The following is a 25,755-nucleotide window of genomic DNA, read 5'->3' on the forward strand; positions in this document are numbered from 1 at the left end:
TTTATTTCCTTCTGAAACAATATGGTGGGCGGGTGTAGAGCTCTGTGTACTGAGGACACAACTAGGCCTCGTAGCTTATGAGCCAAGGAAAATTGGAAGTAAATGTAACTTGGAGTAACCACTTTACACACTATAGGATAGCTGGTCACCTTCTCGGATGGATGTGGACCTGGCTGAACAGAAAAGAAATGGGCAGATATCCGATTGGAAGGTTGAGTTCTCACTAAGGCAGGAGGTAGAGGTGGGGAAAAGGATCCAGGTAGGTCCAAATATAAAATCTTTACACGGGTATTGCATAATGCAAAGTAAAACGCCTCAAGTCTTCCCCATCAAGCACTCCTGGTCATGTCTTCTCTTAGGCAGTCCCTCGGAACCGAGGATGACTCGGGTGACTGATGAGTCCAATGCGGGACCTACAGTCTCTGTCACAGGTGGTTGCAGTACGCTGTTCCGGTCTGTCGCTGTTGGGGTTGTCCATGAGGGTCCTGACGTTCCAGGTCCCGAACTTCATTTTAAAGGGTGGAAGATGCCTGGGCGTGAATTCTTTTAACGTGGGGTGGCCGTTGCACACCAGCTACCACACGGGCTTGACAGAGCAAGGTCTTGGTCCAATGGCAAGGGGATCCAAGACGATTGGAGACCAGGCTCTGCTACATCAGCCTAGCGCACACGCACACACGCATTTTGTAGGACATCTACAGCCATCAGAAAGAGTTTCATCCATCAGTCGCAGGTTATAGTGGTGAAAGGCTAATGTTCTCATCCAGTTCCCTCCACTAACACTCAAGTCATCAATGTGCAGCCTTGTGTTTACAATGAAGAAACTAATTGCAAACTGCAAAGTTGCTCGTCATAATCGCCTTGTGAAATGAATGAGGATGTTGAGAGGCTGATGCACCCGCGGGATAACGAGGACTTAAACTGGTGAGACCATCCTTTTTGAGGCTTCCTGAGTTGGGCATTCTGACTGAAGTGTCCATGCAATATCTGTCCCCATTCCTGCTTTATTTTCTATCCCTTGTACCGTTGTGGCTATTCGTGTGCTGAAGGCATCGTTATTTCTTTCAGCGCACCTCTGTTGTGAGAGGAAGCGGAGTGTTTTACTTGGGAATAATGCAGTGACAATTGTGAGGAAAGGAGGTGTGTGTGTAGGAGCGATACTAACTGCGCCAGCTAACAGAAACCAGTGTGCTGTGGAAAGCAATTATACACAACAGGGAAGGAGTAGAAAAGTGATCTTGTTCCTCTGGATCCCTTTGAATATTTCAAATGGGATCCTGAGGAATTTTCTTGTCCTCTTTGTGGATGACCTACTGGGCTAGGAAATGTTATTAAGCTAACAGTGTGAAGGAGCTCAAATCAGGTCAGTGGTCAGTACATCTGCCTTTTTGATATTGCAACACTTTCAGTAACTGCTCTTTTGGTGCTGGATCGCTCCTGTTTTGTACTGCAGCCTGGATCCGGCACAATGGGGAAAATGAGGTTTTCACAATTGATTGGAAATTGCAAATGTAACTTTGAAACAACTGAGCTGTTCCTGTCCAACGAGCACCTTTTTTGATTGGGATTGGATTGGGGGGGGGTTGGGGAAGGAGTTGTCCGTTGTACAGGCTAGGGGGAGGAGGAAGATGGTCCAGGTGTGGGGGGGTGGGGTTAGGAGTCCATATCGGCAATCAGTGCAAAAATCAGAGAGAGCTCATCCATCCTGCAGTCAGACAGTGGCGGACCCAAGACACCCAACATAAATTACTACCTACAAGACCAATTTAACATTGCTAGTGGCACTGTAGTTTGGAGATGGGGAACAACGGCAACTATCTCACCGTGCCCCCCCTCTCAGATCCTGGGGGGAGGGGAGGAAACCTAGAGGGGATGGTGTAGGGGCAATCTGAGAGGTTATGGTAGGAAATGCACTGGCTGCATTCAGACAGGAGTGGAACCATTCTGGGACCGACCCGTGGAGGAGAGGCGATGGAGGATGGCGTGATCAACTGTACCAAATGCTGCGGAGAATTTGAAGGTGACGAGGAGTGATAATGCACCGCGCTCTCAATCATAGAAGACGTCATTAAACATAGAAACATGGAAAGTTAAACCTGTGTGCTGGAATCAGCTGGACTATTAGCAGCAGGTGATCCTGTGGATCAAGTTTAAGTTTCCATGTTAACTGTGCTTTGAGGATCAGTTGTTCAACCGTTTATAACAGACAAGAACGCTTGTGCCCATTATGATTACCTCACCCTCTATATGAAATGAGACTAATCCACGTCTCTTGGTGATTGGTTCATCAGTGACCTCGACAAAGCTCTCCAAGCACGTGGGATTACAGATATCAAGCGATACTTGAGAAGTTCTTGCTGTTTTCAATAGAACTGAGAAGGTGAAGGGGTGACCTGATGGAGGCCTTCAGGTGTACTAAAGTAATGTAGAAAGTGATGGATTGTCTCCACTGGTTAGTGAGACAGTAACAAGTGGGCACAAAGGAAAGTTTGACAGTAATTCTTTAGTGGCTGGTTGGAATGTAGAAATCTCTGCCACAAACCATTGTTGAAGCAGAGTCTGCAAAGTCTTTTAAAAGGGAATTCCTGTAAAAGGGAGTGAGTGGGGGAATGGGATTTGACAAGGTCGCTCATTTGGAGAAATAATGAATAGACCGACTGGCCTGTTTCCAATGATTCTAACCGTTCATCAGCTCTGAATTCCCTCGTTAAACCTCTCCGCCTCTACCTCTCTCCTCCTCTTAACAGCCTCCTACCTCTTTGACCAAGCTTTTGTGGTCACCTGCCCTAATAGCATTCTCTCTGGCTTGGTGTCAATTTTGTCTGATTTACGCTCCTGTGAAGCGCCGGGGGACATTTGATTATGTTGCAGGCGCTATATAAATGCAAGTTGTTGTTTGCTCAGCTGGGGGAACGGTACCGAAGGAGTTGAAGAGAGATCTGAAGAGCATGAACCATGATTGGACGGGGGACACAAAGATCATAAAACTTTATTTTATGAACACTCTCTCTCCAAACTGCACTGAATAGTAGTAGAAAGGATATAAAAGACTTGACATCTATAAGTGCCCTACTGTGCATCATTTGTATCTTCATGTTTATCACATTAAGCTACATCGTCTCAATTTAACTCCCTGTCAATGCCGTGGTATAAAAGTACTCCTGGATCAAATGAAAAATAAATTAAAAGATTGTTGGGCTGATTAAAATACCTCTTGGATTTGCACTGCTCAATTAAGATAACAATTCCCAGGATTAGATAAGGCCAGTCCTTCTCTCCCCCCCCCCCCCCCCCCCCCCCCCTCCAAATAAGGTGTCAACCCAGGTGTATTGCAGCAAAGTCTTCAGTATTTGTGTTTGTCGGCTTTGCTCAGTTGGTCTGAGCCAGAGGTTTGTAGGTTCAAGCCCCTTTCCATCAACATGAGCACATAATCTAGGCTGCCACTCCCAACGCAGTGTAGAGGGAGTGCTGCACTGTCAGAGGTGCTGTCCTTCGCATGAGACATTAACCTGAAACCCCCCGGCTGTCTGTTCAAAGATCCCATGATGCTATTTGAAGAAAAGCGAGGAGTCCTGTGTCCTGGCCAGCATTCCTCCCTGCACAACACCACCAAAAGCCAATTAACTGGTCCTTCATTTATTGTTTGCGGGACCTTGCTGTGTGAAAATTGGATGCCGCGTTTGCCGACATAATGAGAGACTAAGCTTTGGAAAGTAATCCATTGGCTGTGAAGCTCTTTGGGACGTCCTGTGGAGGTGAAGGGCGCAATATAATTGCAACTTCTTTCTTTTCTAATGCAAATGTCTTTTCTTTCGCAGGTTCAAATTGTGAGGATTGAAGTAAATCTGTCGACGTATCTCGTTTCCAGTGAAGTGATTTTCCTTTCAGTTTGTTTGCGGCTTGAAATGGAGGAAGTGTGACCCTGGAAGGTCGCACCCTCACGTTGGATCCCGAGGTCTTCCTGTACATGAGTGTCCATGGCCTCTGAAAATTCCAGTGGCTCTCAGTATGCTCTCACTGCCTTGGGAGTTGGCATGCTCGCCCTGGGAATCATCATGATGGTCTGGAGCGTCGTGCCGGGATTTGGCAAGGGCAACATGACTCATGGTGGGAACAGTAGCTCGCCGGCTGTTGAAGAATCGAAGAACAAAGTGTCCCAGGTGTCCTACATACTGTGTGCTGGAGGAGTCGCCCTGCTGCTGCTGTCGATCTGTCTGAGCGTCCGTGAGAAGAAGAGACGCAGAACGCGGGCGGAGGCGGTGAATGTCCAGTGCGAGTCGACCATGTTACCAGCGGGGTCAGTTGTGCACTTTTTTTTACCTACCTAAAATGCCCTGTCCATCTTCCCCTGTTCTTCCGCCCCCTCCCTCCTCTTCTGAAGGTCCGAACGCTTGCTGGAGTCCTAATCTACATACACCCCTGGTACCATACCCAACAGGCTATTAATTATGTGAAACAAGACTGTGGCCTGGTTATTTTCCAACTGGGGGCCATAATTGCCTCACCCAGTTCTCCTCTGGTCCAACGTCCACGTACTCGCGGTGGCTGCTCAGTAGCAATCAGGAGCCAAGTGCCCTTTTCTCTACTATTTTTTCCACCCCTCCCCTCCTGTCTCAGTCCAGGGACATTCGGGCGGGTTGTAGTGCTCCAAGTAGAATCCGCTAACTCCGTACGCACCATTGGCAGAAACCTGGCATCTTCCGATCCGCGTGACTCGGGCATCTTTCGATCCGCGTGACTCGGTTATGCACTCTTTTTGCCGCCTGAGCTTTTCTAGGGGGGGGGGGGGGGCGGGGGGGTGGTGGTTTGGAGAAGTAGATCCTGAGACAGAAGGCCCGAGATGGAGTCCCAGAAATTGCCAAGAGAGAAGAAACCAGGAAAGCAAATGAGACCGGTTAAAAGTGTACCACGGTTGCAGCTAGTGCTGAGGGGGTGTGATGAAAAATGTCTAGTGAATCGTAGAAATTTACGGCATAGAAGGAGGCCATTCGGCCCATCATGTCTGTCCCGGCCGACAAAGCAATCCAGCCTACTCCCACTTTCCAGCTCTTGGTCCGTAGCTTTGTAGGTTATGGCACTTCAAGTACATTTTAAAAGTGAGGGTTTCTGCCTCTACCACCCTTTCAGGCAGTGAGTTCCAGACCCCCACCACCCTTTGGGTGGTAAAAAAATTCTCCTCGATGCCCCTCTAATCCTAGTGATGCCGACAACCATTTTGTTCCCCAAAGCCTGATGCCACTGCTGGCTTGTGAACCAGTGTTTTAGGAAATGTGTCAATTTTCATCTTTTCCTGCCTGATGTGCAGTTTAGTCACACACAACAGGAAGGTCCGAACTTTGATTCTTAGTCTGTGTAGAGGTTCGGTTCCCCTGGGCTGGGGAAGGCAGAAAGTCGAGCAGGGTTCTTGCTCCTGGTCACTACAACAACAACCACCACCACCTGTATTTATATAACGCCTTTTAATGTAGACAAACGTCCCAAGGCACTTCACGGGTGAGTAATCAATATCCAGTGACTTGCTGGAAACTACACATGTGGAATCTAGATGGATAAGATCAGGCTTGGCTATGCTATTTCTACCGTCTTTTTACTTCCTTCGCCGCACCTGAGCAAGGAGGGGCGAAAATTGGTACAAAGGTGGTAACTCTGTAGGCAAGAGCCTGTGTACGCTTGGCACGTTTGCACATGATGTGCCACTGACTCACTTCCTGTGAGAAGTTTCAGTTGAGATACTTTGAATCCATGTTCACTGGCTGTGTGGTCGGACTGCATGTTAAAGTACCCACAGAGCAACCGCTCCCAGGCTCAATCCCTAATCTGTACTCTGGTGACCGGACCTCAGCCAGGGTGGGTGCTCCCAGAGACCTCCACACTCTGGGTCTGGGAGGGTTCCTGCTCTTGATTGCCATCCAGTGACTCCTGCTGGAAGGTGTGTGGGTGTGTATCAGGATCCGGTTTGACCTTGATGTTCCCTGTGGTAGAATGGGCACCCGACGATCATTATCTAAGCTCACGTGAAGAACGGACCTTTTGGGCTACCGTTGTCTGTAGAATTGAGTCAGCACCTACTGAAGAAGGAATGGGGAAACCATTCAGGATAAAGATGCCCGTAATATGTGGGAAGGTTGATTTTTAGCCACCGTAAATAACAACATACTCGCACATCATTTTCTCCCCACCTCATTGTGTTGCTGGCTGGTGGCCCTGTTGTCCGTACCCACCCACTGCCCTCGCTATGCTGCCTCAGGTACTCGGTGGGTCGATGATGTGCAGGCACGCAGCAAATGGGAGTGCCTGTGTGAGTGAGACCTGGTGCAATAAACTCGTGCGTCAGTTGTGGCTGCACTTTGACCAGTAACTGGGGAAAGGGTTTACATCTGATCGACAACTTGAGCCCATATTCTGTAATGCACCAGGTTAGCTCTGATTACTGACTGCAATCTTCAGTTATCTCCGTTCGACTAGATTAGACTAGATTTAACTGGGCCCAGACGAGGGATTGAATCTGGGATTTCCTTGGTCTGTGACTCAGTTCCACACCAGCTGGTGTAATCGCCCACTGAGCCATTGATGGGGGCTGTTACAGTCCTCTTACACTGATTGATTTTTATCACCTCTTAATTAAATGTTTCACCAGATTTGACTCTCTTAATGTGCCGCCTCTCCAACAAACACTGGCTTCTTTTTGAAATTGATCTCAGACTCAGGAGAACCTGCTCGGGGGTCATTGGGAATCGTTGCTTCTGAGGTTCAATTCTCCATATTTGTAACCTGATTCTCTGCTTGTTGACTGGAACCCTCAACTTTATCTTTTTTAAAAACTTTTTCACATCCAGACCCCAGAGTATAATTAGTTACTCAAACAGCATGACATATTTCATGAAGCCTCTGTTTTTTTATTTTTTTTTCCCCTTTCTCCGTGCTCTCTTTTTCTTTGCTCTCTCTCTCTCGCTCTCTTTCTTTGCTCTCATTCATTCATGCTGTCAATCCTAGTGTGACGCTGACATTGAGATACCCAACTTGATGACTGGTAGGTTTTTTTTCCAACTGTGCTCAGCTTGGCGCTAGTGAATAACCTGGCACTGTTTGCAGATTATCTGTTGCACGGTTTCAGTCGAGTGACACTTGATGGGAATGACTGATGTCTGCTGGTGAAGTCTGTGCGTTACTGATTTTGCCTGTGCATTTTTTAATCTTTCTTGACATTTCTAAAATTTAAATTGGAAACTAAAATTCTATTTCTAAAACCATTTCACTCCTGATGGAATTCATTATTTATGTTTTGATTAACAATAAAACACGCTCGCGATCGGTTTTGCAAATGCTGTCAGCTGTATCAGTGAAAGAAAGACAGACTTGCATTTATATCGCGCCTTTCACGATCTCTGGACGTCTCAAAGTGCTTTACAGCCAATGAAGTACTTTTTGAAGTGCAGTCACTGTTGTAATGTGGGAAATGCGGCAGCCAATTTGCGCACAGCAAGCTCCCACAAACAGCAATGTGCTAATGATCGGATAATCTGTTTGTGATGTTGATTGAGGGATAAATATTGGCCAGGACACCGGGGAGAACTCCCCTGCTCTTCTTCCAGTAGTGCCATGGGACCTTTTACATCCACCTAAGAGAGCAGACGGGGCCTCGGTTTAACGTCTCATCTGAAAGACGGCGCCTCCGACAGTGGAGCACTCCCTCAGCACTGCACTGGAGGGTCAGCCTGGATTTATGTGCTCAAGTTTCTGGAACGGGACTCGCAACCTTCTGACTCACTGAGGCGAGGGTGCCACTCACTGAGCCACAGCTGGCAGCTCTTTTATATTCTGCTTAAAAGTTGGCTTGGCTCATTGGTAGCTCTCTTGCCTCTAAGCCTCCCACAGAGCACTTTTAATCTGGGCTGACACTGCAGTGCAGTACTGATGGATTGTTGCATTGTGGAAGGTGCTGACTTTGAGACATTAAGCCAAAGCCCCCTCTGTTCAGGTAGCTGTAAAAGATCCCGTGGGGGTACTGTTTGAAGAGCGGGAAGCTCTCCCGGTGTTCTGGTCTGCATTCCTTCCACAACCACTGAAAACAGATCAACTGTCAGTCATCTTATTACTGTTTGTGGGATCTTGCTGTGCACATCACCTACTGCATTTGCCCACATAAGTGATTGTCCTTCAAAAATAATTCCTGACTATGAAGCACTTTGATGTACCAAGGATGTGGAATGCACTCTCTAAATGCAACTTCTTTATCCGTTCATCTCTTTCCTATTTCCCCCTCACTTTCTCCCTCGATTCTGATTGGTGGTCTAGTGGCATCAGCTCCCAGACCAAGTCCTGTGCTGCTGGCAGCCAGATTAAATTTACCACATTAACTAAGGTCGGTGGCAAGGAAGACCTGGCTCTAACTCTCTCTCTCTGCCATTACGTGAGACCACACACTGTGGGAGCTGACTGGCACAGAAAACCGCTTTTATGCTGAGCCAATCTTTAGCCGGTATGGGTGCTGCAATTGGTCTCTGCCTCTCTGGGCTGTGGAAGGCATTAATCAACCAAAGTTCCCACTCTAGGGACCCCTGCTAGAATGTGCGGTGGCGATGGGCCCCCCCCCCCCCCCCCCCCCCAGTGGAATAGCCAGTCAATACGTGCAAGAGTAGGCACTGGAGGGGCAGTACCTTCGGGAGAGGAGAAAACTTAGAAGGGCTGAAATAACATTGTATTGGAGCGAGAGCTGCAGCTGTGTGGGTCCATTTAGAAGCTGGTGCCCATATACGGAAATGAGTTGTGTATCCACTGCACCAGGTGTGTCCAACCTTCTTGTCTTATGGGTTGCGCGGATGAAGCCTCGGGCGGGGGGAGGGGGGGCACGATGGGATGTATGAAGTTTAAAACCAATGTTCCCATTAATTTGCATATATCGCAAATTGCGGATACCAACAGATCTTGGGATCGTGGTTTCGGATTTACCCAACAGAATGTGACAGCAGCCCTTTCCAAATGCTCAGGACAAGCCAGCGAATAAGAAATATAAGCAAAGTAGGCCTGAGTTACCTGGGCTCATGTGCCTTGTGGCCTCCTGCTGTAGCTTGGACACACCTGTTCCAGATAACCACTTCACATTGAGAATATAGAATGCAAAAATAAGGTAACAACTCGCTCCGCATGGCCAAGGACCCTGCCAACCTAAAATGGAGGACCCTGTTAGCCTAAAATGGTGGTGCAATGTCGACATCGCTGAGTCACTTGCATATTGTGAGAGATGATCATGTTAATTCAAGAAACTGAAGGCAGCAGGAAGTAAAATGCTAATATGGCTGGCACCCACGATGTCACACCTTGCTGGTGGAACAATGTAGGGTGGAGTGCAAAGGGTATACTGACAAAAGGCGATCCGAAAACACATTACCATGCATTACCATAATGATTAGGTGATCGTGAAACCATTACCTGCATATTTTCTATATTATAAACCATTCAGTGAACTGTGACTTCTTTATTTCAAACTGCCAGGCCAGGACATCACTTTAAACTGTGTACATGCCTCGCTCGGGATTGGTGTAGAATGTACGATGTGTTAATGTCTTTTCAAAAGTAAAGTATAATAATGTGACCCACTGTATGAAAGATTGCTTGCTCTGGTGGAACCTGTCGAGACTCTGCTGGAGTCAGAACGGTGCTGTATCAGAGTAAGTCTCCCGGGACAACAGAATAAAACAACTGTTGAACTAAACCAGTATTCGACTCAGTGTTTGTACTGAACCAGATTGAGGACCAAAAAAATCCGTTTCAACATTTGGTGTCAGAAGTGGGATCTCAACGGACGATCACCGAGAATTCGCGAAATTAAGAGCCGAACTAGTTTTGGACGTGAGAGGAGGAAATGGGCCCCCGGAGTGAGTATGTTTAAATTTACCACTTCGGTTTTCCTCTGATCCGTAAGTCCGATAAAAGTTTTGCCACTCGCTAATTCTTGTGTGGTGTCCCGACGAGATCTGGGTCAATCTGGCGAATACTGTGTAAACTTAGGAAATAAGTATCCAAGTCGGGTAAAGCGCCGGCCTCGTATTTCACTTGGCCCGCTCAGGCTGCGATTGGACTAAAAAGTAGATAAGTGATTTTAAAGAAAGAGAAAAGGAATACTTGAAAGAAAGTAAAAAGAGAGAGTCGGGGACTCTAGAGCTATAGCAACTTGTACTCGGGGAGTGCAAGATAAGGGTCGTATAAGTAGAATAATTAGGCTAAGAATACCTGTACCAGGTGGTGACAGAGGCTAAGAATACCTGTACCAGGCGGTGACAGAGGCTAAATTTACGATTTGAATAATTAGGCTAAGAATACCTGTACCAGGCGGTGACAGAGGCTAAAATTACTATTTGACTATAGACGACTCACTGTGTTTTTGTTAAGTCTAAGTGTTGTACTGTGTTTTTGTTAAGTCTAAGTATTGTAAGTATTGTAGTGTTGCGTTTCATTTTGTGTGCCGGTATCCGTGAAATATATAAGACACGTGCAAAAAGTAACTCGAATCCTGAAAAAGAACCCTTAGTGTAAGAGAACCATGGGTAATTACCTAGATACCACAAGTGATGAGGGCAGTGCCTTACAAACCTTATGTGACAAATACCCGGACAAAGCCCAACAATTGAGACAACTCTCAGGGGGTTTAAATAAAAAGTTAGGCAGCGAACAATGGCCACTAGGGGGTCCCAAAAGCTTAGAAACGGTTAAACAAGCTCAAGAAGTGATTTGGAAAAAGAATATGGGAAGTAAGACTAAGAAACTAATTGGACTCTGGCGACAGTATTGCCAAGAAATTAAAGACAGTTCCCTATTAGCCAGCTGGCAAGAGAATGCTGTTAAGTTAGGAATAAAGTTAACCGAAGGAGGAAATCCTAAACCCATTGAAATACTTAAGAAAGAATGTGCACATGAGAAAAGGTCAAAATCTGAAATGGCGCCAGATAAAAAGGATAAAAATGAACTACGTAGTTCAATGGTTGGCCTTAGGTTGAAAGAGGGAGACGGAACAGATGAGGACTTAAACAATTGGACAATTAGAACTCCTACCACGCCACCTCCTCAGCCACCCCAATATAATAACATTTATCCCGACCAACCTCTTACAAATCAGACTGGCTTGATCCCTATTACATCCGTTACCAGTCCACCGACACCCTCCCTTACTGTCCCAAGTCACTCCCCAATCACGCCGATTTCTGATGTTTATATAGACCCTGTTGCTTGTCGAACCCGATCGAAAGATCCAACAAATCCCAAGAAAGACGTGAAACCGGGGAATACCCCTAGTCTGAATTGGCAGAAGAAGAAACGTAGACCCAGACAATTAGTACAACATAAACCAGCAAAAGCAGATGACACTGACTCATGTAGTGACCTTACTGATTCTGAAGACAACCTTTCACCCTTAAACAGTTCCGACTCAGAACCCGAAATTAGCCTTACTAAACCAAAATGAACGCCCAGAAATCTGCCGGTAAGAACAATGCCAAACCCGAATGCAGCGGCTGCCGCAGCCAACCCCACCATAGATGTATTTTTCCCTTGGAAACCTAATGAGATAATGGCTATCCTAACCGGTATGCCAGACAGGAAAAAGGCGCCGGCTAGGTTTGTGGACTTTCTTCGAACCACGATACAGGTGTACAATGCAGACTCCCGAGATCTATGGGCTTTGATTCAACAAGTTCTAACTCCTTCCGAACACACTAGATTTTTGGAACGCCTGACTCACCCTAATCATGCCGCTTTAGAGGCCGTCCACGCCCTCACAGCTGATAGGGAGCGACGCATGTTTGCAGCACTCAATGCTACACTCCAAAAACCTATCAATATATCTAATGTCCTAGATACTAAGCCAAAGAAAGATGAGGGACCTGAGGAATTTTTGGAAAGATTCTGTGAGGTTTATCAGGGACAGTCAGGGGACACCAATTACCAAGCAGGAGCCAATTCACCCCAATTCTGCGACATTCTGATGAACTGTCTCCCGGCTGCTGTGGCGACAGCCGTTAAAACCAATAATATGAACTGGGCAGAAAATACTCCAACTCAAATGGCTAGAGCCGTAAAGTATCATTGGAAAGAGAGTAAAGGTTAGGGGAACCAACCCCAGAAGACAGTAAAAACAGAATATGTCGTGAAGGAAGTCCCAATTCAACCACACACGATAGACAAGACAGGGTATCAGATGGAACCTCAATACTGTAACCCTGGAGGGGTAGACTCTCAGAATTATGGATATTACCCTCATCCAAACGGCTTCAATGCTACTGCATACGGCCAACCCTACGCCACTCCACAACAGAATTACGGAGGTGGAGGAAGGGGTAGAGGACAAGGACGGGGATACCAAGGTCAAAGACAAGGGCAGTGTTATAACTGTGGAAAGGATGGACATTGGGTCAGAGACTGCCCATCCTTAGCCTCTGGAGACCCACCTAGGAGAGGCAGGGGAGGATGGAGAAGAAACGGAGGAGGACCTAGAGGCAGGGGAGGATATACCAATTTCTCCCAGAATAATCCATTCCCACAGAATTGACTAGCTAATCTAGTGACCAGCAGTTCACAGTCGGCCCAAGAACCCTTATTAATGTTGCAAATCCAGGATCAATGGTACCCCTTTTTAGTAGACACTGGAGCCGCCATGTCCTCTGTCCAATCGGACCTTAAACTTCCCCGATCCAACAAGACCCAGGAATTATCAGGCTTCCAAGGTCAAAGGACCAAGTATGCTATGTCAGAACCAGTTCAGGTGACCTACAAAAATCAATCTGCAACCCACCAATTTGTAATCACTACCGGCTTGGACTGCAATTTAATGGCCAGAGACTTACTATGTGCATTCCAACTCAAACTTGATTGTGGTGATGAAGGAATAGCAATCGGACATTGGGCAAATAAAAGGCAATGTTATGTTTCGACTACACCTCAATGGTGGTCACTCGACCTCAATGCATCCTCCTATCATGTGACACTGGCATATGATCGAAGTGGAAAGGATAGGACCCTTGAGGAGTATTTTAAAAATCAGGAAGGTACGGAATGGACAATCTACCTCAAGGCTGTAGTAACTGGACCTGAGGGAAAAGCAGAGTTTGTGCAGGTCCCCTTACACTTGTGGAAGCAGCCTTCGACAGTGGCCCCTCATATCACGCGGGAAGTTAACCAGTCTTTCCACGCCAAAGATTTGGGGCCCATGGTAAAACGAGCGATCGATCAGGCAAACCCTGAATGCCACCAGCCGCAACAGTTACCCGGAGATCTGATGGTCCAATTTTACCAAAACCCTGAGCCTAGCCTGACAGTGGTGCACCGTCATGTAGGGAAAGATATACTGGAGTATGTGAATCCCCAGGTATGGGCCGAAGACCCAACGCATGTAGGTCTAACCGGCATACAACCCATTGAGATCCCAGTGAAGGAAAATGTGACCTTGCCAACGGTACGACAATACCCTTTGAAGCAGCAAGCTATTCCGAGTATAGATAGACTCATTAAGGGATTGTTGGAGCAGGGGATTTTGGTAACATGCCAATCCAGTTGTAATACACCCATCCTAGCTGTTCCGAAAACTGGTAAGCCTGACCAGTATCGCCTAGTGCAGGATTTACGAACAATAAATGCAATTGTTCAGCCACTTCATGCACTGGTACCTAATCCAGCACACATCTTGGCCTCGATACCTGCTGATGCTAAAGTTTTTGCGGTAGTCGACCTCCAGCATGCCTTTTTCTCCCTGCCACTGGCCGCTACTAGCCAATACCTTTTTGCCTTCACGTACAATGGCCAGCAGTATACGTGGACTCGATTACCCCAGGGCTTTGTGAATTCACCCACCCTGTTTTCGCGGTGCCTTCAACAGCAATTACAGACACTGACATTAAATCGTGGCTCTAATCTGATCCAGTATGTGGATGACCTTCTCATTGCCAGCCCTGATGAGCTAAGTAACAGAGAGGACACTATTCAGTTGTTGAACTATCTCTCAGAATTGGGATATGTGGTATCTCCAGCTAAAGTAGTAGTGGCTAAGAAGACAGTTAAATTTCTTGGAGTTATGTTATCAGCAGAGAACCGCAGTCTGGAAACCAGTAGAATACAGCCAATATGCGAGACACCAGCCCCTAAAACGGCCAAACAAGTCAGACAGTGGCTGGGAATGGTTAATTATTGTCGACAGTGGATACCTAATATTGCAGTATTAACCAAACATCTGACTCCCTACACGGCTAAAGAGGGAGAGTTTGAGCTGGAACTAGAGGCACAGCAGGCATTTGAGGAATTAAAACAGGATCTGGTCCAAGCACCAGCCCTGGGACGACCCCTGTATGATAGACCATTCCAGTTATACTGCACAGTAATAAACGATTGCTCAACAGCAGTCCTGACCCAGAAGCATGGAGATAAGCATCGACCGGTAGCTTATTATTCATCAAAAATGGATCCGGTAGCTTTAGGACATCCCTATTGCACCCAGATCCTTACAGCCGTCTACAACAGTCTACAGTCAGCCGCTAACATGACACTTCAGCAGGATATTACTGTGTATAGCTGTCACTCAGTCACTGCGTTACTGGGGCAATTGCAGACCCAACACCTGACTACCGCCAGGCAAAATAAGTATGAAATATACTTACTGAACAATCCTAGGCTTACATTTAAACACTGTAGCATTATCAACCCTGCCAGTTTCATTGCAAACCCGCCTTCCGAGAGTGATGAACCAAGCCATGATTGCTTACACCTCATTAAGGATGATACCTCAGTCCGACCTGATTTGTTTGACACTCCTATTACGGATCCCGGTATTACCATGTATACGGATGGCAGTTCTTCAATTGATGACATGGGAAAACGAATTTCTGGTTATGCAATTGTAAATCAGGAAGGTGTCACCTTAGAATCAGCAGCCTTTGAATCCCCTTTTTCTGCCCAGCAAGCCGAACTGTTTGCTCTCATACGAGCTTGTACTTTGGGAGAAGGATTACGAATCAATGTATATACAAACTCTAGATATGCCTTTAGAGTAGTTCACGACTTTGGAAAATTGTGGAAAAATAGAGGATTTCTAACCTCCTCGGGCAGTCCGATCTCACACCGTCAGTTAGTTTCAGACCTCCTGCAAGCCCTTTTACTCCCCAAACAGATAGCTGTGATTAAATGCTCTGCCCATACCACTGGCCAAAACCCAGTAGATATAGAGGCGGCCAAAATTGCTTCTAGGAGTCACCAAATGATTGTGCCCCGAATTATGAGGCAGACTAAAAATTCCAACAAGAATCAGTCTACCTCGGAAAAACTAATGCCAACCATCCAAGAGGTGATTAAGTTGCAGGAGGACGCTCCTAATAGTGATAAGCATTTGTGGGGAGAATTGGGATGTGTATATAACCCTTTATCAAAACTCTGGACTACTCCCGCGGAACAGACTTGCATGTCTGATGAGCTAGCTGTTTGGGTTATTGAATGTGTACACTTTGCAACTCATTGTGGTGCCAGGGCAGTGAGTGATGTGCTTCTAAGTACTTGGTGGCATCCAAGGCTTCAAGCAATAGCACAGAACATTAGCGATCGATGCCTGACTTGTCAACAACACAACCCTGGAAAGGGAGTGTCTTGCGAATGGGGAAAAACCCCTTTACCGGAGGGTCCCTTTGAGACCCTGCAAATGGACTACATTGAGTTGGAAAGATGTCAGTGTTACAAATACGTACTTGTCATTGTAGATGTATTTAGTAAATGGATCGAGGCATAACCAACCACAGACAATAAAGCCTCTACTGTTGTTAAGGTATTGCTGAGAGAGATCATACCTCGGTATGGTATTCCAACTCGGTTAAGTTCTGACAACGGTCCTCACTTCACTGCCAAAGTGAACAAGGAACTTTGTAGCCAGTTGAACATTCATCAGCAATTGCATTGTGCTTATCGACCACAGGCTGCAGGACTTGTCGAAAGAACCAATCAGACTCTGAAGAACAAACTTGCTAAACTGGTAGCCGAAACCGGCTTAACCTGGTTGAAATTGCTTCCTGTGGCTCTCTTTCAGATCCGCACCACACCCGCGGGTAAAGCACGACTTACCCCTGCTGAGATTATCTATGGTAAACCACTCAAGACTCCCTGGAACCAAAATGCTGCTACAACGGTGCATTTTCACCATATGACTGAAGAAATGACGACCTATGTCTTGGCTCTTACTAAGGTTTTACGTGGGCTGCATTCACAAGTCCGTGCTGCATATGGTGAACTTCCTGACTTATCTGGTTCTCTAAAAATTGAACCAGGTTCGTATGTGATGGTTAAGAACTGGACTCGTAAAAGTCTAGATCCAAGGTGGGAAGGTCCATATCAGGTCTTACTAACAACCCCGACTGCAGCTAAGGTCGAGGGAAGAAGCGCATGGGTGCACTTCCACCATTGTAAATTGATTGGAGAAACCAATCAAAAGGGGGGGAGATAATCAGTAGATTTCAGTACAGTATAGAGTAGATTTTACGAACAATCATTAATTTTATTTTAATTGATAAGAGACTACAGAACTCACGCTCGGCCTTGATAAAGGTGACTGCAGTTTTACGAGGTCTGGTGTTGTGTTTGGATTGTTTTGGCCTGCCAAAATCCTACTTTTATTATACTTATTATACGATTTCTAATTTTTAATTTTTAAAATTTTAGCTTTAAGTTTTTAACTTTGGATCTTGTGTAAGCAGTTTGTTTTCCAGATTAATAACTAATAAGTTGCATTGATTGATCATGGAGGATCAAGATGAGGACCTTATTACTGCTTCTGAGCGTTATCCTGCTCGTGGGCGGGGCGTTCAATCAACTGAAGAAATGCAAGAAAATCACACCTGGAAAAACCGTCCACCTGTGCCGAAGAGATATTCTCCAGTACAAAGACAAGAATCTTAAAGCTTTCGGATCCTGGAACGTGACTAAATGGGACTTCTGTAATGGACTATTAAAAAAGGAAATCAGCATCAGAGGAAATTGAACTACCAAGTATAGAGGGTGAAGCGAGTGAGATGTTAAAGGAGCAAGTCGAGAAAGAATTAATGGAGGAGGAGTATAATAGACTCAATAAAGTAGAGATGAACCAGTAGGATGAAGCCCAGAATCACAGGGTACCTTAGATGGTTATCATGGAATGATAAAAGGGGGGAATGAGAATATAGAATGCAAAAATAAGGTAACAACTCGCTCCGCATGGCCAAGGACCCTGCCAACCTAAAATGGAGGACCCTGTTAGCCTAAAATGGTGGTGCAATGTCGACATCGCTGAGTCACTTGCATATTGTGAGAGATGATCATGTTAATTCAAGAAACTGAAGGCAGCAGGAAGTAAAATGCTAATATGGCTGGCACCCACGATGTCACACCTTGCTGGTGGAACAATGTAGGGTGGAGTGCAAAGGGTATACTGACAAAAGGCGATCCGAAAACACATTACCATGCATTACCATAATGATTAGGTGATCGTGAAACCATTACCTGCATATTTTCTATATTATAAACCATTCAGTGAACTGTGACTTCTTTATTTCAAACTGCCAGGCCAGGACATCACTTTAAACTGTGTACATGCCTCGCTCGGGATTGGTGTAGAATGTACGATGTGTTAATGTCTTTTCAAAAGTAAAGTATAATAATGTGACCCACTGTATGAAAGATTGCTTGCTCTGGTGGAACCTGTCGAGACTCTGCTGGAGTCAGAACGGTGCTGTATCAGAGTAAGTCTCCCGGGACAACAGAATAAAACAACTGTTGAACTAAACCAGTATTCGACTCAGTGTTTGTACTGAACCAGATTGAGGACCAAAAAAATCCGTTTCAACAACATGATTATTTTCTCCTTTTTACAGAGACTTAGACAACAACACCACGCTGGCTGTGCCCAGCTACGACGAGGTCATGCAAGGACACGCCATCCAGCAGGTGGAAGAACCTGGTGTGGGTCAGGGGGAGCAAAACATGGTCTCCCTTCCATCCTACGAGTCGCTCGTCGAGGTTGACATGGCGCCGCCCTCGACCGTGGCCGCGAGCGCGGGAGTCGGCGGGCAGCCGAGGAACGAGGCGCCCTCTTCTCGCCCTGGCCGACGATTCAGCTCGAAAAAGATTCGCCGGATTCTATCGGACAAATCCCACCTCAAGAACTTCAGAATCCATCTAAACACCGCGAACAGTACCGTTGTTAACCTGGAGCCGCTCACCCCTCCCCCACAGTACGAGGACGGCGTGGAGAAAAGCTTCGCAAACCTAAAGCCATCCTGAGTTGGCACCAATGTCCAGGCAGCTGATCGAGTAACTCTCTAAATATCGACCGTGTCTCTTGAGAATCTGATGGACCTGATCTGTGCGCATGTTTTGCAAATGCGAACACTTTCTCTGTATGTCCCGGGTGCTGCAGCTTCAGGAATTACTTCTGCAGTTTAAGGTTCCTACAAGTTTGTCGTCCCATTTCTCTCCATGAAAGTACGTTACTTACACACTCCGCCAGTTTGATGCAGATCCCAAGAGTCTGGAATTAATGGGCCTACCGGATGGATGGATGAATTACTCCATTTTCCTTCTATCCCAACCCCCCCAGTTCAGTTCTTCCCTGTCCACTGCCTTCACAGACAGCAGCCCCCACCATTAGTGGAGCTTGGTGCAAGGCAAGTGGGGAGTTGCCCAGCCACATTTACTGGGAGGTGGTTTGTCACCAGTCGTCTCCGAGGGCAACCGTCTGCCAGCGGTGCAGCTTTGCCGAGCGTTGGCCTGCACAGACCCACCCCCTGCTTTTGCGTTTACAATAACCTGCCGACTTGAAGAGCGGCCGCTTGGCTGCAGCACTGGAGAGCCTCTGGCTCCTATAGAACTAGTACCCCAGGAAGAGTTGGTGCCTTCAGGAGAATGGGGGGAGAGGGCTGGAGGAGAGGGATCGTGCTAACTGCGCGCACTGGCTGTGCTGATTTCCAAGGCACTCCACTTGAATCAAGTGGTTTAAGGGTAAATCGCCTCCCGTACTGGTTTCAGATCCAATCAGAATCCAGTGAGAAGGGCGATTTCTATTTGAAAAATTCTACCTCTTTGTGAAATGAGTTGATCGATTTACATGTAAAGGAATGAGTTTGGTCCAAAGCTGGTTAGGCGGGTAACTTGTTAAAACAGTTTCAAAAAGGGATGGCTGCTCGGAATAAATAATCCACAAATAAAATCTTAAATGATGGCGGCAACAATCTCTGTCCCGTAAGCCTGGATTTAATGGGAGAGCATTCCAAACATGCAGCATTTTAACGGTAGCACGTTCCTAGCCTCTAGGAGCATCTATGCTTGGCGCTTGGGCGGTGGGAGTGCAATGACCAGGCACCAGCTGCCCTCACTCACTGTGCGGCATCAGTGCTTCAGGATTCTGCCAGCTGACCCACAGAGAAATGGCCGTATAATTCCACTGCCAGTGGGGAGATGGCACACAGATGTCGCACTTGCTTGGTCTGAAATTATTGAAGCACCAATTCTAAATGGGTCCCGTGAGCAATGAACTCTGGCCCCTTAACAATTCAGAGAAAACTGGACCAAAATTTACACTGAACGAGAACATTGGGAATAGTGACTGCCCCGTGGGGTGGATGGGAGTCTATTGGTGAGAAACTGAAGAATGTCTTGTCTCCTTCATTCTCCAATCAGCAACCTTCGACCAAAGCCAGATTGTCATAGAGACCTCGCTTTTTCCAACGCCTGCGATTTGTTGAGCAGTCACTAATTATGGAGAAAAATGGATGTTTTCTGAAGAGGACATTGCCCCTCTCCACCATAATTAAACCATGCTTGCAGTGTCGTGTGATATCCGAGCATTTAATAAAAATTCACGAGACTAACCGAGAATTGACATTCGGCGCTGGTGGAAAACTGGCGATAGCAGATTCCACCCGTCCCATTTTCCCAACCATTGCCAGTGGAGAGAGAAATGGGGCGGGGTGCAGTGTTCCCTACAGGCTGCACTGTGTTGTGCGCCGCCTGTTTATTTCAGTGCGCAGTCCCTTTAAGTTTCTGTGCTTGGGCGGTATTTCCAATGTAAAAGCTTGTGAGCGGCCTGCGCAGGACTTTGCAGATTACCGCACGGGCAGCTTAGAAGGGAGCATTGGCAGGGTGTATAACTGGCGGCCTGTGTGATACTGCCCATTTTCCACCACTGCTGAATGTAGAGTCTGCTGGGTCTCTCTCATATATATAAAAATGAAAATCTGTTGGTCTCGTGCACTGTGCTAACAGAAGAACGTCGCATGTTGACTGCGCCCCTCTTTTTAATGGCAGCTTTCTTCCCCTCTCCCAGCACTAATTTTTGGTGATCAGTCGGTAGCTCGCTTACCATGGCAAATGTGTCCAGTTTCATTGATTATTTTTTTTTTCTGACTATTTCTGGTCTCTGACTCCGCATTTTGCGGAGGCTTAAGATTGAACGGCAGTAACTACACTGCCGTTTTAGGATAATTCACGAGCAGTATTTGCATGAGTTGTCTTCTCTCCCTAGTCATTCCCATTCTGTTGAATTCCAAAGCACCCAACCACATCACTGCAGCACAGGACCAACATCGTTCATCACCTCTCGGGCACGTTGAGCTTGGGCTACATGTAATTATAGGGCTGGCTCAGAGTGGCTACCAAGCTTAACATATTAATATTGATGCACTTCAGGAAAATCCCATCTATGTCGACACTTGTGTGGTACTTTAATTCATCATCCTGGACTGCACCCGTCCTAATGTACTTCACCCTATAATGTTGGACTGCTCAGACTGGTCTCCGGGATACGGTTCAAGTTTGGAAGGACGGAATTCGGAATTGTATTCGATTTATTTTTCCATAATTGAAGTGTGAAATTTCACACCCCATTTTACTCGAACCTCGTCTATTCCAGTGGACCAGATTTCAACCTGTTCACTCCTATCGCAACACGTCAAGACCCACGGATGATCTAAAACTCTGATCCAATTGTCGGGAGTCCCTTGACTTTTGATTCTCTCAATTAAGTTGACTGGCAACCTTCGAGAATCCTTATTTGTAAATGTTATTTTAATTCACTTATTTGTACTGAATCATTGATTTAACTGGACTGCGGTGGAAATTTTTCAAATTTATTTATTTGTGTTTTTAATATCCTGTCTAATATGTCTCTCTGGGAACTGGTGGCCTATTTCAGGAATTGGCTGAGTTGGAAGTGGGATGGGAATCTTCTGGAGCGTTGGGCGATCGGTTTTGGGCTGAAGTATTCTGAGAGGAAGTGTGACTTGACCTTTGGGGCAGACTGGCTCTGACCTCTTGGTGTTCCGGACTCGAAAGGGGGCAGGTTCCTGCTCCAGGTGTAATCCACTGGTAAATGTCACTAGTGCAGCGCTTATCTGGCTGGGACTCTGCCGCTGCAGGTCTCTGCGGGATCACTGCAGGATTCCTGCTGCTACGAGGTGGGGGAAAGAAACTCGGTTTTACCTGGGTGGGCGAAGAAATGTTGTAAACTTAAGTGTTGATAAAGTTCGAGGCTGAAAATATTTCTCCTTTTTTCCCCCACCCCCTCCCCAGAATATTCTCCTCCACTCTGAATAAACTCTAAATGGGAGCAGTTTTTAACGTGCACTTTTCAATTGAGCGAAAGCTCACCAGTGTCTGCCTTGGCGAATGGAACACTGCCCCTCCTTGTCCCGTTCCCTTCCCCCAGCCAAACTCCACCCTGGACTCCCAAGTCAGGAGGAGTTACACGTGTTGTCTGCAACATAAATCTCCCTCACCTCTTTTCCAGAAGAGTGCTCCATCCTGCACCAGTGTGGTAATTTTTCCCCAACGGGAAACCTCTTTCCCCACTAGCAATCCGTGTGAAATTCCAACTTTGCCATCTGATGCGATGCGATGCGACCCGACCCATTGCAGGCGGTATGCATGGACTTTGTAAAGCCAGCCTCTGCTCGTTTGTTGCTGGTTTAATTTGAACTGGTTTGTGTTTTTTGTACCAAGCTCTGAACCGAGCGAGGGTGAGTTGAATGTGTGATTTTTTTTAAATGACTGGAGATGGAAGAAATGTTCAGTTTCTTTTAGTTCTCATTATTTATTCATTAATAAAAATGTATGGAAAATTCTGATGTGTAAGAGTTCTGTGATTGCGAACCTTGGCGTGGACTTGCCCATTGTACAGTGCCTTGCTGCGCTCTCTATCGGTTCTATGGGACTGTCTGTGTTTTTTGGTTGAGGAGGGGCTTGGCATTTATTGCTGAAGTTTAAATATTTTGAGAAGACTGGAAACTGAGACTGTACAACCAGGAGTCTGTCTCTGGGAGAACTGGGATTCAGGTGGCTGGGTTATTGTGTAAGGTACAATATTTCACTCTGGTGCATCATTTGAAAGTTTCTTTTTATTGTGAAAAGGGCTGCAGTTTTTGCTATTTACAATTCCAATTTGCTCAACTATTTCCAATCTACATTAATGACTTGGATGAAGGGACCGAGTGTAATGTAGCCAAGTTTGTGGACGATACAACAATGGGTGGGAAAGCAAGTTGTGCAGAGGACTCAAAGAAAGGGATATAGACAGGCTAAGTGATTGGGCAAACAATTGGTAGATGGAGTATAATGTGGGAAAGTGCAAGGTTATCCACTTTGGCAGGAAAAATAAAAAAGCAAATTATTATTTAAATGGAGAGAGATTACAAAATGCTACAGTTCAGAGGGACCTGGGGGTCCTTGTGCATGAAACACAAAAAGTTAGCATGCAGGTACAGCAAGTAATCCAAAAAGGCAAATGGAATGTTGGCCTTTATTTCAAGGGGGTTGGAGTATAAAAGCAGGGAAGTCCTGCTACAACTGTACAGGGTATTGGTGAGACCACACCTGGAGTACTGCGTACAGTTTTGGTCTCCTTATTTAAGGAAGGATATACTTGCATTGGAGGCAGTTCAGAGACGATTCACATGGTTGATTCCTGAGATGAGGGGGTTGACTTCTGAAGAACGGCTGAGCAAGTTGGGCCTATACTCACTGGAATTTAGAAGAATGAGAGGTGATCTTATTGAAACATATAAGATACTGAGGGGGCTCGACAAGGTAAATGCAGAGAGGATGTTTTCCCCTCGTGGGGAAATCTAGAACTCGGGGGCATAGTTTCAGAATAAAGGGTCGCCCTTTTAGAACTGAGGTAAAGAGGAATTTCTTCTCTCAGAGGGTCGTAAATCTGTGGAATTCTCTGCCCCAGAGAGCTGTGGAGGCTGGGTCATTAAATACATTTAAGGTGGAGATGGATTTTTACAAGCTAAGGGAGTGAAGGGATATGGGGAGCGGGCTTTGAGCCCAAGATCAGCCATGATCTTATTGAATGGCGGAGCAGGCTCGAGGGGCCAAGTGGCCTATTTTGTTCCTATTTCTTATGTTTTGTGCTGTGTGCATGCTCGCACTGAGAGCTCCTCAAACCTTCATTTAGGATCATTACAGCTAGCAGACAACAATGGCTTTCATCCTAGCTGTCTGGCCTGGATTTGAAGCGAGGTTCCAGAGGCAAAGGTGAGTGGCCTCCAGGGGAGGTGTCATTTCCTTACTTTATTGCTCTGAAATATTATCATGGCCCAGAAATTCGGGCCGGGGGCTTCCCGCGGGTGCAAGCCCCCGATCTGCACTTACCTTGCGCGCTGGCCGTTGAGCTGTAGGGCCCCGTGGAATTCCGATCCGGGGCCTGGTCCAGCTGCCGGCGCGCAGTGCTTGCGTATCCCAGGGGCGCAGTTAGTTCGATGCGTCCCCTGGGATCACGTGGGCCATGGGCAGCCAATCGGAGCAGGGAATGCTCCATTCATAAGTCTTGACAGGAAGTGCTGTCAAGACTTATAAATACTACGGCCCCAAAACAGCACTAAACCTTCAAATAAATTTTTTTTAAAAATAAAAAAATCACATTTTTTAAATAAACTATAAATTACATTAACTATTTTAAACAATAATTAAAATGTTTGAAAAAATAATTTTATATTCTAACGGGGCTAAAAATAAACTTACCTTGCTTTAAAGTATTTAAAAATAATAAACCTGTGGGGAAAAAATGTTTTAATTTTAATTAATTCACCACTTACCTTGTAAAAAGCAGGCCTTACGCCTGCTTTTTACATTTCTAAATTCTGCAGGCTTACCCTCCCGTGAAAACCTGTATATAAAAAAAAAACACGAAGTTTGATGCGCACGCGCAGCCTCCCCTGCGCAAGCGTTCGACCTCTGAACCTCTTCGTTCAGAGGAACGGAAGTGCCGGTTTCTCGTGCATGCAGGAAACTGGCACTTCCATCGGGCCCACGGGTGAGTACCCCGTGCGTACTCGCCCGTGGAGACCCGAATTTCTGGGCCATTATCTGAAGCAGAAACTTGGCTGCTGGGACATTGACATCTAATGGCAAACACTGGGTACTGCAAGGAATTGCCACTATTTTCCCCTTCAGGAAAGACTTGCATTTATATAGCGCCTTTCACGATCTCCGGACGTCCCAAAGCGCTTTACAGCCAATGAGTTACTTTTTGAAGTGTAGTCACTATTGTAATGTAAGAAATGCGGCAGCCAATTTGCGCACAGCAAGCTCCCACAAACAGCAATGTGATAATGACCAGAATTTTTTTTTTAGTGATTTTGGTTGAGGGAATAAATATTGGCCAGGACACCGGGGATAGCTCATCTCTTTTTTTGAAATAGTGCCATGGGATCTTTTATGTTCACCTGAGAGAGCAGACCGGGCCTCGGTTTAACGTCTCATCCGAAAGACGGCACCTCCGACAGTGCAGCACTCCCTCAGCACTGCACTGGAGTGTCAGCCTAGCTTTATGTGCTCAAGTAATTGTAAGGCTGTAAAAGCTGGAAATACACAGGAGGTCTGTCAGTGAGGAAAGAAGAGTTAAACTTTTTTAAGGCGTATCAGAGGCTAATATCCAAAATGTTAACCTGTCTTTTCTCTTTACAATTGTCAAACCTTTGTGTAGTATATTCTTGGTTAACAGAATTCCAGTGCTTACAGTTTCCTTACAGTAACCGTGTACTCGGTTGTCATATGCCACTCCCATGTCATCATTAAGGGGGTTAATCTGCCCATTGCTACTCTGCTCTGGGATCCTACGTGTGTGTGTGTGTATATATATATATAAAAAAATTGGCGGTGCATCCTGTCTATTTTTGCGAGCTTTATGATAAACTGCAAAGCAGAATTTGTACCACATTTAACGCACGATTTTTTTGAATAAATTTCTCTCCAATTTTCTCCCCTCATGAAGGTGCCGATTCCAGCTAGGGTCTGGTTCCACAGGTGGCAGCAGCTCTCTGAGGGCTTGCCCACAATTGATGTGTGAGGCCAGATGGTGAGCGTAGGCTAATCAACCATGTGGGCATCATAACCGAGCCCGATTCTGCACCCTCCAGAAGCACTCGTCTTTCAGCTGGACAAACATCAGGAGTGAGCACATTGGTTGATTTTCCTGCGTTCCTCTCGCACCCACCCCTCCCCAACCCAACTCCACCCCTCCCCTCGGTCCAGGCGCACCAGAGCCAAATTTAGATTCAATTAACTAAGCACAGATGAGGCATCAAACCAGCCAATTCCTGCTCTGTTTCACACCAAGTTCTGTGCTTCAATTGTCTGGATAGCCAACGTGCCTAAAGGTACTAGAAACATAGAAGATAGGAGCAGGAGTAGGCCATTCGGCCCCTCGAGCCTGTTCTGCCGTTTAGAGATCATGGCTGATCATCCAAATTCAGTACCCTGTCC

General features: G+C 46.2%; 1 protein-coding gene across 1 annotated transcript in view; it reads left to right on the forward strand.

The window, feature by feature from the left end:
- The window catches only part of tmem51a (transmembrane protein 51a), a 55,417-nt gene extending 33,306 nt beyond the window's left edge, over positions 1–22,111 (forward strand). The window contains exons 2-3 of the mRNA XM_085966936.1: positions 3,819–4,297; positions 17,868–22,111. Coding sequence (XP_085823062.1) covers positions 3,978–4,297; positions 17,868–18,276 — 729 coding nt within the window. The 5' untranslated portion in view covers positions 3,819–3,977 and the 3' untranslated portion in view covers positions 18,277–22,111. The remainder of the gene's footprint in view (positions 1–3,818; positions 4,298–17,867) is intronic.
- Positions 22,112–25,755: the final 3,644 nt, after the last annotated feature.

Source organism: Somniosus microcephalus, chromosome 25 (genome assembly GCF_052327205.1).
Source record: "Somniosus microcephalus isolate GS21.2 chromosome 25, FLI_Smic_1.0, whole genome shotgun sequence".
Classification (NCBI taxonomy): domain Eukaryota; kingdom Metazoa; phylum Chordata; class Chondrichthyes; order Squaliformes; family Somniosidae; genus Somniosus; species Somniosus microcephalus.